Source organism: Lactuca serriola, chromosome 4, assembly GCF_051521515.1.
Source record: "Lactuca serriola cultivar US96UC23 chromosome 4, Lser_US96UC23_V15, whole genome shotgun sequence".
NCBI classification, from domain to species: Eukaryota; Viridiplantae; Streptophyta; class Magnoliopsida; order Asterales; family Asteraceae; genus Lactuca; species Lactuca serriola.
Genome location: NC_136411.1, coordinates 83978016 through 83994965, shown reverse-complemented (window position 1 = coordinate 83994965; position 16950 = coordinate 83978016). Strand labels below are relative to the sequence as shown.

Here is a 16950-nt window from a genome sequence, read left to right as displayed (position 1 = left end):
GTTTAAACTTTGTAGACATTAAATTATTAGTTTTATATGTCAATGGATTATGCAGGAAAGTAAGAATATATGAAAATAAGAAAGAAGACCATAAATCGGGTTGACTCGATGGTTCAACCGGTTGACCCGTAAACCGGTCATCACACCGAATCAACTAAAAACCCGGGTTTTAAAACATTGAGTATGCTAAATATTTTTTTAAAACACCATATTCTCCAACAAAACTCGACGATATTCAAGAAGAGTGAGGAACATTGAAGAGTTTTCTTTTTTATTTTAAGTATTTAAAAGAAATAAATTGGTAAATAAATTTAAAAGTACCTACATCCTTGTAAATGCATTTTCCAACAAAAATCTCCTTTTTTTTATGTGTGAAATTTTGGATAGGGACAATGTGCATTTCCGTACAAAGTCATCGCTGGTAGCCACCAGGGTAATGTGAAAAGGAGCAAAGACTAATAATAAGTTTACAAATTGTCAACCACAACTCACCTCATACCTTCTTCTCAACCATCTCTCCCCATTTATTGTTCCATGTTTTACACCACTTATGTTCCTTAATCTCCCTGCCATGAACAACAAATACCTTTCTTTTCATTATCTCCTCCTACTCTTCATCTTCTACCTCCAGCTCACACCTTCCGCCGCCGTTGATTTCATCATCAACTCCTTCAGTTCCTCCTCCATCTCACTTTATGGCAACGCCACCATCCAATCCAACATCCTCACCCTCACAAACTCCACTCCTGGTCAAATTGGACGCGCTTTGTACCCAGAGAAGATCCCCACAAAGAATTCGTCGTCACTCCTCCCTTTCTCCACCTCCTTCATCTTCGCCATGGCACCCACCACAAACGTTCTTCCAGGCCACGGCTTAGTATTTCTGTTCACCCCAGTCACCGGGATTCAGAACACAGCCGCAGCTCAGAATCTTGGTCTGTTTAGTAGAGGTGTTGATGGGAATTCAAGCAATCATGTGTTTGGTGTTGAATTTGATGTGTTTAGAAACCAAGAGTTTGAAGATATTAATGAAAACCATGTAGGTATCGATGTCAATTCTTTAACATCCGTTAATTCAACGGATGCTGGGTATTATGAAGATCAAGATGGGATTTTTAGAAGATTACAGCTCAACAATGGCCGAAACTATCAAGTGTGGATTGATTACAAAGATTTTATGATTAATGTGACTATGGCTCCTGTCGGGATCAAGAAACCCACCAGGTGTTTGATATGTGTCCCGCTGAATTTATCCGATGTTTTTGAAGATGAAATGTATGTGGGATTTACTGCTGCCACCGGGCAATTGATTCAAAGCCACAAGATCTTGAGTTGGAGCTTTAGCAATTCGAATTTCTCATTGAGTGATGATCTGATTACCGAAGGACTCCCCTCATTTGTGCTTCCTGGTAAGCCTATTTATCGATCAACAGGGTTCATCGTTGGTTTAACATTGGGTATACTCGTCCTTCTCATCGCTTCTAGTTTTCTTGGTTTTATTTGGATCAAGAGAAAGAGAAGGATAGCAAAAGAGAAAGCAGATATGGAGGATTGGGAACTAGAATACTGGCCTCACAGAATCCCTTTTCAAGAAATCGATGTAGCAACAAAAAGTTTTTCCGATGAAAATGTGATCGGAATCGGTGGAAACGGGAAGGTCTACAAAGGGGTCATCGGAGGCACTGAAATCGCCGTGAAAAGGATCGCCCATGACAACAACGACGGCGTCAGAGAGTTCTTGGCGGAGGTCTCAAGTCTCGGCAGACTAAAACACCGGAATCTCGTCGGATTAAGAGGCTGGTGCAAGAAAGAAAAAGGCAGCTTAATCTTAGTTTACGATTACATGGAAAACGGAAGTCTAGACAAAGTGTTATTCGATCGGAAAGATGACACCAAGATCTTGAATTTCAACGACAGAATGAGAATCTTGAAAGATGTCGCAAATGGGGTTTTGTATTTACACGAAGGATGGGAATCGAAGGTTTTACATCGAGACATAAAGTCAAGCAATGTGTTACTCGACAAAGAAATGAACGCAAAATTAGGCGATTTCGGGTTAGCCCGGATGCACCAACACGGACAAGTGGCGACCACCACTCGGGTGGTCGGAACCGCCGGATACCTAGCGCCGGAGGTAATCAAAACCGGCCGCGCCTCCACGCAAACCGACGTTTTCAGTTTCGGAATCCTAATTCTCGAAGTAATAACCGGGAAACGACCGATAACTGAAGGAACAATTGCTTTAGTGAATTGGGTATCCCAATTGATGGAACATGGCAAGCTAATTTCCGCCATGGATGAGAAGTTAAAAGGTCAGGGTGGGGAAATTGAAATTGACGTTGAGGAAGTCGAAATGGTGCTGCATTTGGGGCTATTGTGCGCACATCCCGATGCGAAAATGCGACCGACGATGAGACAGATTGTGAAGGTGTTAGAAGGGGAGAGGAGGAAGGAAGGAGATGAATCTGAAGGTGAAGGTGAAGAAATGGAGGCTTACTTGTTGGAGAAGATGAAATCAAAGGATTTATGGACGAAATATGCTCAGACGTTGAGTTCAGGATCAGGGTCGTATTCGCATCCGACATTTGGGGAGGTTAGAGCTGGGATTTCTTCTTCAATGTCGCTTTCGTTAACAGATATTGTAGATGGTAGATGATAGATGAGTTTGAGTATAGATCGTAGAATATTTTAGTTTTTGATTTTGAAGATTTTGTTGATTTTGTGATATGGGTTTTGACTGGATTTCAGGGACAGGAGAAATTGAAATTTGAAAGGGGAAGGGATGATATTGATTGAAGTTTTTTTTTTTTTTTTTTTTCTTGAATATTTATTCAATGTTTTTTTATTCATTTTATCAGTGTAAAATAGAATCGTATAGATACAATACATTGTCGTATACTTTAAGTAATGTGTATGTAGTTATTCTTGAAAATATATATTAAGATAGGAAGAATAGGTCTACTCTTGACTTTTCTTGATACACTATGATCTAAATTGTAAAATTGTATGATTCAGTTTTATTCGACTTAATAAAGTTAAAAAGAAATGAATAAGATGTCAAAACACCGTTTTATGTTATATGATTAGAAGTTGATTGTTCAAAACGAAGGTTTTAAGTTTTTACTTTTAAGTCGGTCGGTTGCGAGGAGTTTAAATAAGTATTTTTAGTAAAGAGAGAGATAGAGTGTGTCGCAAAATCAGAAATAACAATTTATTTTTATATTTGACACACATATACATATACATACAACAAAGTCACAAATTCTTACAAACCCACAAACAATCACATCCAAAAGGACCAAAACGCACACATGCACATACAATCACACACAACCACAAACATATACACATTTATAGCATGAAACAAAAAAGATGAAAACAAAAAAGATGAAAACAAAAACAGATAAACACACACAGCACATACAATCACACACAACCACAAACATATACACATTTATAGCATTAAAATGAAAAAAAAAATGATTTTTTTTTTATTATTTAGTGAGTTATTTGTATTTTATGTCCGGTACAAATCCATTAAAAAAAATAAGTCTGTTAGGGATCAAATAAAAAGTATTATGTTATTTTTATTAGGAAAATTAACATTGTAGCACATGAAAGTTTTGACATTTGGTTAATTTGGTCACTAAAGTTTTTTTTGGTACATTAGACCATTAAACTCGTATATGAGTATATGAGCTGTCAATTTAGCAATTTTCCCTGTTTTTAGACGGTTTCCCAATTGACATTTTATATGTGTCAATTAATATTTAAATTTTAGCTAATCCGATGCTACGTCAGATATGCCACGTCAATAAATGATATACGAACGATGCTTAAAACCTATCGTCTTCAGTTGTCGAACTTCACTCGTCTTCATTCTTCAACTGTAAACGAAACCGATCTAGGGTTTGTGAAACATTTTTGGGATCGAGCTGAAGTACCAAAGAAGTCGTAGCAATGACACAATCGGAACCTAATGACTGTTTGCGATGGTGGAACTTAACTACCAAGAGGTATTTATTTGTAACGACCCAATTTTCACGTTCAAAAATTTCATTTTCTGATTAAGGGTTTTGCAAAACATTTGTAACAAAATATCAACCGATCATATCATTTCATAAAAACATGTCTCTTGTCTGAAAACCGAATTGTAAAAACATAATAATGTCAGAGTACAAATCTTAGAATAACTCATAGTGTGGAAAACAATGTGTGTGTATGATGTGTCGCTACCGCGCCAGCTCCTTCCCCTTCGCTGAAGAGGTACCTGAAACCAAAACTGTAAACTGTAAACACGAAGCTTAGTGAGTTACCCCATTGTACCACATACCATACAATCACATAACATACATAGTGCCGGGAAATTCTGGGGTGCCAACCTACCCGTGCGGCCATTCTGGGGTGCCGACCTACCCGTGTCAAGCCATTATGGGGTGCTGACCTACCCGTCGGTCCTAACAACCGACCCTCGGGGACTATTCCACCCCCTAATGCTACTATCACATATATCATAACATAAACATACTATCAGACATATCTGGGGTGTCCGAACTACCCTTCGGTCCTAACAACCGAACTTGGGGACTATTCCCCTCCTACTACTGCTATCACATATAACATATCATGCCAGCATATAAACATATAATCACATACTGTCAGACATATCTGGGGTGCGTGACCTACCCTTCGGTCCTAACAACCGAACTCTACTACTATCATATATAACATATCATGCCAACATATAACATATCAGGTAGTAGCAAACCTAGATGATATCACAAAGACAATCATCTAACATACAACTCCTACTGGTGGGTTGGCATTGTGGTTGTAGACCCACCGCTACTGGAAGGTAACTCACCTCGTAGTAGCTGCTGATCTGTGCGGGAATCCTCTGATTGCTGCCGCTGCTGCTCCGGAAATCCTCCGGCTATAATTCCCACAAAACACTTAGTCATACACTGCTAACTGTTATTAGGGTAAAATGACCATTTTACTCCTGAACAAGTCAAAGTCAAAGTCAAAGTCAACTTCCAGTTGACCTGACTCGCCGAGTTGGTTCGCCAACTCGCTGAGTCCCTATCCTTCCATTTGTCCTTATACCCGTCTCTACTCGTCGAGGGCGATGAATCGACGAGTTTTCCTTCTAATTGAACATCAACTGAATCTTCATCCGACTCGCCGAGTTTTATGAACAACTCGTCGAGTTCAACTTCAACTGATACACAGGTCCTGTCCTTGACTCGCCGAGTTGTATGAACAGCTCGTCGAGCTCATCTTCATCCTTAAGAAGATTGTCTTGGACTCGCCGAGTCTGCTCATGCACTCGCCGAGTCCTATGAATTTCCAGAACAATGGCTTAGTCCAAAACGTTGGGTCACTCCCTGGGACTCCCTAAAACCTTTCCACACTCAACTGGGTCCTTTTTGATGGGTTTGAGCCATAATAACTTTCCTATGTGCACATGCAAACCCTAATGCTTGGATCTAGGTTTCTCTAATTGAATATGCATTGTATCCAAGGCTTACAATTCTAGATCTAGTGAAAACAATTGAATCTTATCATATGAAATTGGATCTAGAAGAATACCTTGAGTTGCTTGCTTGAGACTTCTTGTTCTTGGAGCTTGGAGTCACAATTGTCACTCCTCTAATGGCTTATAGACACCAACTAGCAAGAGGATGATCTTGAAAGAGAGATGATATGAGAAATCGGCTCTAGGGTTCTTCCTTGCAAGAGTATGGCCGAGTACCCTCACCCAAGGGGTCTATTTATACTATGAGATACTAGGGTTACACCCTTAACCCTAATTGAATAACTTAGGCCCTAAGCAATCCAAAGATCCTTCTATATATGAGGTTTGGACGATTTTAAGGTATCCTAACCCTAAAATCTGTCCACCCTAATATCCATAAGGATACATAGCCCAAAACACAACTATCACACATTTGACAATTTATGCCCCTTTATTCAATTAACCTCTTTAAGTCACCAATTTAATTCTCAATTAATATATGACTTATATCAATCAAATAATATTATTATTCCTTTAATATATTACTCTCATAATATATTAACAATAATATCTCTTCTCTCTTTACAAATCATCCTGTCAAGTTGCTATGGTGAAGGCAACCCAAAAGGACCATGCACAACCGGGTCAAGTACTTACCAAATATGGTTACAACCTTAGACACTAATCCAACAGTCTTCCACTTGGATAAGTCTAGTAACTATATATGCAAACACAATCCGATTAGCAATCGTAGCTCTTAAAGACGCTGTCAAACTCTGATCTTATCAGTATCCTATCCTTTAGATAAGGGATCGTACAGTCCTCTGTTTAGATATTGTGTGGACAATCTCATGGAACTTATTGTCCAGTAGTTGGTTTCTCGATCTCAGATTCATTTGACATAGAACTTAATTGAACACATCAATTCAGTCCTGACCGGGCCCGACACATAAGTCAAATCAAATCATCGAGGGGCCCTGATATCGCTTTTACCCTCTTAGGATAAAAGTAACAGATAAACTTCGACTTATATGCATTTACTATTTACTAATTAAATATACACAACAATGCGTTTTATAACATCAATTTACTGATGCGGTTTCGCATTGTCAATGTACAACCAATTAATAAACAATAAACCATATATCTTGGTTTTAAGACCATATGATATTATCGTCTTGCGATCACTTGCGTTACGTTCCATAAAGTGATTCCAGTAAGCGCAAGTTTATTCCAATGATCAAAACTTGTTCATAAGCACTCATGAACGTTGCAACAAACCTTTGCTATGTCCAATACCTTTTAGACAATCTACACACCAATTCATGACAATCTTCATTCATACCTACTTCCAACATATGAACGATTGTGGACCATTCGAATAATTCGATTATTCTTAATAACTCAATTATTCAGGAAGTCAAAACATGCAAAGTGAAACAATAGTTAAACAATTAACATAAGATAGTAGCTTTACTTATAAATAATACTCCTTTATTTAATCATCAAATGCTCAACCCTACTCAGTCCCTTCGTAAGCAGATCTGCTGGGTTATCCTTTGACGATACCCTCTTTACTACGAGGTGTCCTTCTTCTTCTCGATGTCTAATAAAGTGATATTTTATGTCGATATGCCGAGATCTAACATGATCCCTCGGTTCCTTGGTCAAGGCAACCGCTCCTTCATTATCACAGAAAATTTCCATAGGCTCCTTTATGGCAGGCATAACTCCAAGGTCACCAATGAAGTTCTTCAACCACATCGCTTCCTTTTACGCTTCACTCGCTGCAATGTACTCTGATTCGCACGTTGAATCAGCTACGGTCTCTTGCTTGGAACTTTTCCAAGTCACTGCTCCTCCATTAAGGGTAAAGACCCAGCCCGACTGCGAACGGTAGTTGTCCCTATCGGTCTGGAATCTTGCGTCACTATACCCTCGCACCTTTAAGTCATCACTCCCTCCGAGGACTAAAAACCATTCCTTGGTCCTCTGAAGGTACTTAAGTATATTTTTGACCGCAATCCAATGAGCTCTGCCAGGATTCCCTTGATATCTATTGACCATGCTCAAACCAAAGGCCACATCAGGGCGAGTACAAGTCATAGCATACATGATTGAGCCAACTGCGGAAGTGTAGGATACTCAGCTCATCTCAGCTATCTCGGCTTCTGTACTCGGACTTTGAGTCTTACTCAATTTGGCATTACTCTGTATCGGTAGTTCTCCCTTCTTCAAGTTTTCCATACTAAAACGTTTTAGTACCTTATCCAAGTAAGTATTCTGACTAAGTCCTATTAGTCTCTTACTTCATTCTCTCACTATCCTTATTCCCAGAATATAGGAAGTCTCTTCGAGGTCCTTCATAGCGAAGCACTTCCCGAGCCAGGACTTAACCTCCTGCAGAGTCAGGATGTCGTTTCCTATGAGTAGTATGTCATCGACATACAAAACGAGGAAGCTAACTATACTCCCACTGGCCTTGACATATACACATGACTCATCTTCACTTCGTACAAATCCAAACTCTTTGACTTTCTCATCGAAGCAAAGATTCCATCTGCGAGATGCTTGCTTAAGTCCATAAATGGACTTCTCAAGCTTGCACACTCTATTGGGATGCTTTGGATCGACAAAACCCTCTGGCTGAGCCATGTAAACATCCTCAGCCAACTTCCCATTAAGGGAAGAAGTCTTGACATCCATCTGCCATATCTCATAATCATGAAATGCAGCAATAGCTAGCATCACCCTGATAGACTTTATTTTAGCAACTGGCGAGAAGGTCTCATCATAGTCAACTCCGGGAGTTTGAGTAAAGCCCTTCGCCACCAATCGTGCCTTATACGTGTGCACATTCCCATCCATGTCGGTCTTCTTCTTGAAGATCCATTTGCATCCAACCGTCTTACGTCCGAGCACATTGTCAACCAAATTCCAAACATGGTTGTCATACATGGACTAAATCTCGCTGTCCATTGCCTCTTTCCATTTTGCAGACTCTGGGCCTGCCATGGCTTCCTTATAGCTATTAGGTTCATCTAGATTTATTAGTGTACCATCACTAATATACGTGTCCCCTTCGGTAGTAATATGAAATCCATAAAACTAGGGTTGAACTCTAACTCTTTCGGAACGTCTAAGAGGTAAGGACTCGTCAATTGGTTCAACCGGAGTTTCCTCCTCAGGTTGAGTGCCAGCGTTAGAGGTTCCTTCATCGCTCGATTCTTGAATCTCTTCAAGATCGATTTGCCTCCCACTGTCCTCTTGGCTTATGAGTTCTCGCTATCGGAAAACCCCTCTCCTCGCAACGAAGACTACATTGTCACTCGGTCTATAGAAGAGATATCCAAAGGAATTCTATGGGTAGCCGATGAAAATACATCGCTCACTACGAGGTTCGAGCTTGTTGTGAGTTTCTCATCTTACGAAAACTTCACAACCCCAAACCTTGATATGTGCTAACGAGGGAGCTTTCCCTGTCCACATCTCGTGAGGTGTTTTGGCAACCTTCTTAGTGGGGCTCGGTTAAGGATATGGGCGGCAGTCTCTAAGGCATACCCCCAGAATGAGATAGGTAGTGAAGCACGACTCATCATAGAACGAACCATGTCTAACAGGGTTCGATTACGCCTTTCTGCCACACCATTCAACTGTGGTGTCCTAGGTGGCGTCAATTGTGAAACTATTCTGCATTCTTTGAGATAGTCGTGGAATTCAAGACTTAGGTACTCTCCTCCTCGATTGGATCGAAGCATATTGATTTTCCTGCCCAATTGATTCTCCACTTCATGTTTGAACTCTTTGAACTTTTCAAACGTTTCTAACTTGTGCTTGATTAAGTAAATATACCCATATCTACTATAATCATCGGTGAAAGTCACGTACAAGAAGTTTCCATCCTTTGTGGTGGATCTAAAGGGCCCACACACGTCGGTATGTATGAGATCCAATAAACCCTCACCCCTCTCACAAGTGCCAGTGAAGGGTGACTTGGTCGTCTTTCCAAGTAAACAAGATTCGCACGTGTCATCTTCCCTAAGGTCGAATGACTCCAACACTCCATCCTTTTGGAGTTGGGCTATGCGCTTCTTGTTGACATGTCCAAGACGACAATGCCACAAGGATGCTTTATCTATACTATTGGAAGAATCCATACACAAGACATCATTTCCTAGGTTATCTACAACCTTAACAGTTTCATAAATTCCATTACAAGGCATAACTTCAAAATATAAAACACCATTTAGATAAGCATAAATCGAACCATTCTCATTATTAAAAGAATATCTAAATCCTTGTCTAAATAAACCATGAAAAGAAATGATGTTTCTTGACATATCTGGCGAGTATCAACAATTATTTAAATCTAAATTTAATCCATTACCAAGCACTAAAGAATACACTCCAATCTTGGTCACAGGCGACGATCTTCTGTTCCCCATGATTAGATTTATTCTTCCACGCTCCACATCCCTATTTCTTCCTAGTCCCTGCAAATCAGAACAAATGTGATAACCACATCCTGTATCAAGAACCCAAGAAATAGCATGATGTTAGGTCATAATTTTTTGGTTTGAGCTAGGTATTCATCTTGTATAGGTATTGGTAGGGTCTTGGGGTTTGTTATGTTGGTTGTAGTATGTTAGTGAGTGTGTGCGGCCATACACGCGTGTGCGGCTATACACGTGTGTGCAGCTGCACACTCTGTGTGCGGCTATACACGTGTGTGCGGCTGTACACACGTGTGCGGTTCTACAAACGTGTGCGGATTGTGGTCCTATAAATAGAGTGTGTCCGTGTCAGTTGTATAGAGACGCCAGTGACGTATGTGTGTGTTTTCTCAAGATGTACTTGACATTTACTGAATATAGATGTGTGCATGCTTGGATTAATTCTTCTTCTACTCCTTCTACACTCTATTTGATGTTTGCCTTAACTGATCACTGATTTGGATCCTTAGATTTGGGACTTACAATTGGTATCAGAGCCAATTCAGTGTCAATTTTGAAGGAACTTTGAAGGTGTGCGGTTGGAAATTTGAAGGTGTGCGGTTAGAGTTTGAAGGTGTGCGGTTGGAACTTTGAAGGTGTGCAGTTGGTGTGTACGGTTGGTGTGTGCAGTTGAGTGTGCGGTTGGGACCCAGGCTTGTAATGACCTGGGTCCCCAAATCTAAATAATCCCGATCATTGTGCAGGAACAGCTGCGGAGGAATGTCGTCAAACCTTGGTACGTCGACAACGGTTGTTCTAGGCACATTGACAGGAGACATCTCCCAACTGCACGTCATTCAGACTTTTAATGGGGGGATATGTTTCCTTCACGGGAGATATGGAGGGAAGATCACTAAAAAAAAGGAATAGTTGTAAATGGAGTGCTGAGTTTTGAGAACGTCATCTACGCTCCCGAGTTAAAGTATAGCTTGTTGAGTGTCTCACAGATCGGCTTATAGACTACGGATAATGATATAAGGTTAAGCAGTGAAGACCTCAATGCAATAGTGTTTACAGAGTGATCCATCGAGTTGTACCTGACGTTTTTCTGATAGAAACGTGTGCAAGCTCGATTTCTTTTCATCTTCTTATTCTATTGCTGCTTGATCATTGACAAAAGGAGTTAGTGGTGTTCTCAAAGTGACGTCTCCAACTTTTGATCAGATGGCCGACACCTTTCAAACCGATATGGATACAACTTCAAGGATTCCTCCCCTTCCATTTGCTATTCCAACTTTATTACCATTTGATGAGTGATCAGATACTGACACAAACCTCCCAGCCTCTTGTGAAAACAAGATGACTTGATCAGAGGCAGGGAGATCTTATCCAAGAACAAGCACCACCAGTCCAACAACCCTCCAAAGCTGCTACACCAACTCAACCGACCCTAAAAGGACCTAGTAATGTTAGATCTTCGTTTGAAATCGGGAGTTCTTCTGCTCCTGGGGGTTCTTCTCCTCCACAACCTACACATGATGTTGCCTCTTTGAGGCTTGCCAGGTTTCTTGCTCAACAAGATTCAGATCCTTTACCTCGTGGCAAATGAATATCAATAGGTGAAGGAAGTTTAGGGGGAGCAAGCCCATCTATCTCAGAGCTCAAGGAGGAGATCACTGATGAAGAAGACATGAGTCCATGCTAGCTCAAACCAAGGGGAGATTGTTAGGTCATAATTTTGTGGTTTAAGCTAGGCATTCATCTTGTATAGGTCTTGGTAGGGTCTTGGGGTTTGTTATGTTGGTTGTAGTATGTTAGCGAGTGTGTGCGGCCATACACGCATGTGCGGCTGCACACTCTGTGTGCGGCTATACACGTGTGTGCGGCTGCACACTCTATGTGCGGCTATACACGTGTGTGTGGTTGTACACACGTGTGCGGTTGTACACACGTGTGCGGCTGGTGGTCCTATAAATAGAGTGTATCTGTGTCAGTTGTATAGAGACGTCAGTGATGTATGTGTGTGTTTTCTCAAGATGTACTTGACATTTACTGAATATAGATGTGTGCATGCTTGGATTAATTCTTCTTCTACTCCTTCTACACTGTATTTGATGTTTGCCTTAATTGATCACTGATTTGGATCCTTAGATTTAGGACTTACACATGAGATGAATCATTAGGTTTAATTGTGTAAATACCTGTGAAAGATGGCTTGATCTTCCCATCCTTGATGGCTTGCAGATATTCCATACAGCTTCTCTTCCAATGCCCTATTTTGTGGCAATGATGGCACTCTGCCTCCTTTGGGTTTGGGTTGGGCTTAGCAGGATCAACCTTGGTCCCACTAGAAGAGGAACCATCTTGGGACTTTCCCTTGCGGTGGTTCTTTGAAGAAGCCTTCCTCTTCTTGCCCCTTTCCTGCCCAATAGCCAAAACAGGAGCAGCGGGTGGATTGGGAGTTAGTGCAATAGACTTGTCCTTGACGTTGCTCTCAGCAGTCCTTAGGAGCCCTTGGAGTTTGCTTAGGGTGACCTCTTCCTTGTTCATGTGGTAGGTCATCCTAAATTGGTTGTAGCATGAGGGCAAGGAGTGAAGAACAATGTCGATAGCCAAATCTTCCCCAAAGTTGACATTCAACTTGCGAAGACGATCAATATACCTTTGCATCTTTTGCAAGTGCACGGTTAAAGACTCTCCACTTCCCATTTTAGCAGTGATCATATTCGTTATGATCTCATAGCGATCTTTCCTCGCGCTTTGGTGGTATCTCTCCATCAAGTCTAGATACATATCATAAGGATACATGTCCTCATAGGAATTTTGGAATTCAGAGCTCATCGTGGCTAGCATGATGCAATGGACTTTCATTGCATCATGCTCATGGGTCTCAAAGACAGCCATTTCTTCGGGAGTAGCTATTTCTGGATTGATCTTATCGAGATTCTCATCGAGAACATACTCTTTGTCCTCGTAAAGCGCGATTGTGCGAATGTATCTTATCTATTCGCTAAAGTTCGATCCATCAAAAGTCACTTTTTGACGAAGGCTCATTAGCGTGAATGAGCTAGCAGCAGCGTTGTTCGCGTTAGACATCTACAAATAGAAAGAAACAAACTTTGATTAGAGTTAAGTCCCCAATTAACACCCAAAATAGAAAATTAGGGCTAGGACCAAACAACATTATTTACACATTAGAAAAGGGATGCCATGATCCAACATGCAAATAATTTGGAGGTAAGTGAATGACGATTCACTAATTCTTCACCATGAAAAATACAAGCTAAAGTTTCAAATGCATTAAGAATTCCTAGATTTCTTTGAGATTCATTGAACCTTTCAATGACATGTTTAAATCTCGATATGCCCCTCTAGTTTGTGACTGGGATGCCGAGGATCACAAAGCGGGTGTGAATAACCATGCAAATCTACATGGTGCCTTCATTGTTACAGTCATCTATTCGATGTGCTGGTAAACCACACACGCTCCATCGAACTATGACAAACAATGAATCACCCTTCTCCACCTTTGCTTAGAACCAATTAGTGTGCCGGTTAACCACACATGCTCCACTAATATCTTAACAAGGGTGGAAAATGTAATTTCATGGGATTGCATCAATTCACTTTTCCTAAAGTAACTAAAATTGGGAATTTTATGAAATACATTTAGTTACTTTATATAGATTCATTATACTTATTAATGAGGAGAGGGTTGTCGTATCCTACCCGTTCGGCTAACGACCCTCCACCAGTCAAGCAAGCGGTAGGTGTGAGTGTACACCCATTAAGCGCCATTTTATAGCCAGCAACCTTATACCCACCTTATAGACCGGCTTCGTAAATGAGGTCTACTAACGGTAAGACCAACATCTTTAAATTATACATATATATTAAGCTTGTAATAATATAATAGTATAGTGTTGAATTTTAAACTTGTAAAATTCTAGGGTTTGAAATTTAAATTATTCAAATTAAACTTTTAATCACAAAACTTAAATTCAAAACTTGAGGACAAGTTTTAAACTTTTCAAAACATAAAGATCAAATAGCAAATAATACAAATCAACAATTAGATTATTTAAATTTGATCTAATTAATATTACTTGCAAGACAATTCACCAATTTAATTCAAATAATCAATTATTATCATATAAGGAAATTATTTTTCAATTAAATGGTAATTATCTTTTGTTTGGTCAAGAATATACTCCAATATATCATAAAATTCAGATTTAAATGACCTAAAACAATTAAGGCAAGTATCCTCAAGCAAAATAGCAAGAAATCCCGAAATCTCCTCTTTCTGGCACTAGAACTCGCCGATTTCCTTTGTGAACTCGCCGAGTTCACCAGTCTGAAGCATAAAAATCGTATTTTTAAAGCAACATGCAATCAACCAAAGCATCAATTCAATAGAAATCAATCAAAGCTCTGATACCACTTATGGGTTTGAGCCATAAGAACTTTCCTATGTGCACATGCAAACCCTAATGCTTGGATCTAGGTTTCTCTAATTGAATATGCATTGTATCCAAGGCTTACAATTCTAGATCTAGTGAAAACAATTGAATCTTATCATATGAAATTGGATCTAGAAGAATACCTTGAGTTGCTTGCTTGAGACTTCTTGTTCTTGGAGCTTAGAGTCACAATTGTCACTTCTCTAATGGCTTCCAAACACCAACTAGCAAGAGGATTATGTTGAAAGAGAGAGGAGATGAGAAATCGGCTCTAGGGTTCTTCCTTGCAAGAGTATGGTCGATTTCCCTCACCCAAGGGGTCTATTTATACTATGAGATACTAGGGTTACACCCTTAACCCTAATTGAATAACTTAGGCCCTAAGCAATCCAAAGATCCTCCTAGATATGAGGCTTGGACGATTTTAAGGTATCCTAACCCTAAAATCTGTCCACCCTAATATCCATAAGGATACATAGCCCAAAACACAACTATCACACATTTGACAGTTTATGCCCCTTTATTCAATTAACCTCTTTAAGTCACCAAATTAATTCTCAATTAATATATGACTTATATCAATCAAGTAATTTTATTATTCCTTTAATATATTACTCTCATAATATATTAACAATAATATATCTTCTCTCTTTACAAATCGTCATGTCAAGTTGATATGGTGAAGGCAACCCAAAATGACCATGCGCAACCGGGTCAAGTACTTACCAAATATGGTTACAGCCTTAGACACTAATCCAACACTTTTGACCCTTAACTGATATGGGACAGAAGCCTTGGACTCGTCGAGTCCTAGAATGGACTCGTCGAGTTGGTCACATCCACTCAATAAATCTTCGATTTCTGATGTACAACCCTTGATCAAAAGATATATCTATGCTTCTACAATCAATCTAACATGTAAAGTTACAACTGGGACTTTGAGCTCAAAAGGTCCTAAAACAAGCTCTTACAATGCATGGGGCCTTCTTTGAGTGCAAGAGCCACTCCTTTCTACCTTGTAACCCTTATAAGGACCTAGATCCGTAACATCATCCCAAACCATGCTTGCAATCGTGGTTGGTGACCAAAATGGCTTAGAAAAGCCCTAGAACTCCACAAAATGGGATCTATCAAAAGAAAAAACAAGGTATAGACTTTATACCTTCTGTAGACTGCAAATGATGCTCAAAACCAGATCCTTCTAGCCTCCTCTTGGTCCTTTAAGCGTTTCCTTCCTTCCTTGGGTCACAAGAGCACCAAAATCACTCCAAATGCCTTAGATTGCTTCAATAATGGCTAGGGTTTGCTATGGGGGGTCTTTTGGGAGCAAATAGGACGAAGGATGCCGAGTTAAGGTGTTTAAATAGGGTGCAAACCCTCGGGTTAGGGTTTTTGTCCAGACAGGACCTACTCGCCGAGTTTGGGACCCGACTCGTCGAGACCACGGCTTATACCCCGCGTCTCATCCCGCTTCTACTCGGCGAGTTAGTCCTTCAACTCGCCGAGTCCAAGGCCAAAATGCAAAATATTTTAAAGAATTAACAACATAATACGTAACAAGAACCAGGTGCTACATTACTCATAATTCTTTCTCTTACACTGGTGGTGTGAAAACCATGTTTAATGATGTCGACTTTTCTTCTATGACTTATTCTGAGTGTGTAACCTTCTTCGAACATTTCATGCATGAAGATTGTAAAAGTTTGTACTACTGTGAACTAGGAACTTCCCTGATGGAAAGGCTTAATCCCATTTCATATGATGTGGAATATTCTGCTTTTATTTTTTATGCTTATGGAACAGATGGTGTAATTTCTGTTTATGTGGATCATATTGGGGTTGGTGTTGATGGGTGGTTTGATGATGAAGATAATGATGATGATGAACGTGAGTCTTGTATTCATGGTGAAAATGAAGATACCATAGATAAACTTAGGAATGTTGAGTTTGAATTTAATGAGGATGTAGTGCATATGAATAGGACATTAAATGATCTTTTCTTGAGTAAGTTATGTATTGATGAGGAGAAGGATAACAACATTTTAGATGATGATGATGATGGGAGAGAATTTGAATCTAATATCCAAACTCATTCCATATTTAATGAGCTATTACATTGGAAAACATATTAACCAATTCTAGGAATGATATTTAAGGGTCCAGGGCAAGTAAAATCAATGTTGTGCAACTATGTTGTGGATAATGGATATCAATTGTGTTATGAAAAAAATGATAGGAAAATACTTTTGGTGAGGTGTAGTAAGCGTGCTTACAAATTTAGATTATGGGCTTCTTGGATGAATGATGAAGAGAGTTTCCAAATCAAGTCACTAAAAGTTGATCATAATTGTGCTAGGAACTTCAAGTTTCAATCATTGGTGATATATGCATGGATTGGGAGTCACTATACCAAAGAGATTGTACAGAGCCAAAAAATAAGTGTAAGGGGTAAAGGTAATGACCAAGTTTAGTATCCAAGTTAGTATAGGCCACTGTAGGAGAGCAATTTAGTATGCACTAAATCTTATTGAAGGTA

At 39.7% G+C, this 16950-nt stretch overlaps 1 protein-coding gene across 1 annotated transcript; it reads left to right on the top strand.

Annotated features, from left to right (window-relative positions):
- The first annotated feature begins 429 nt into the window (after nucleotides 1-429).
- LOC145102032 (Concanavalin A-like lectin protein kinase family protein) lies at nucleotides 430-2797 on the top strand. Its single transcript, XM_079039356.1, has 2 exons — nucleotides 430-2593; nucleotides 2749-2797. The coding sequence occupies exons 1-2, from the start codon at nucleotides 551-553 to the stop codon at nucleotides 2794-2796; spliced, it is 2091 nt and encodes a 696-aa protein (XP_078895482.1). The 5' UTR covers nucleotides 430-550; the 3' UTR covers nucleotide 2797.
- The last annotated feature ends 14153 nt before the right edge of the window (nucleotides 2798-16950 follow it).

Coding starts and splice junctions, on each gene's coding strand:
- LOC145102032 (XM_079039356.1), top strand. CDS start 551: ATGTTCCTTAATCTCCCTGCCATGAACAACAAATACCTTTCTTTTCAT. Junction 2,594..2,748: donor CGCATCCGACATTTGGGGAG/GTTAGAGCTGGG, acceptor ACTGGATTTCAG/GGACAGGAGAAATTGAAATT.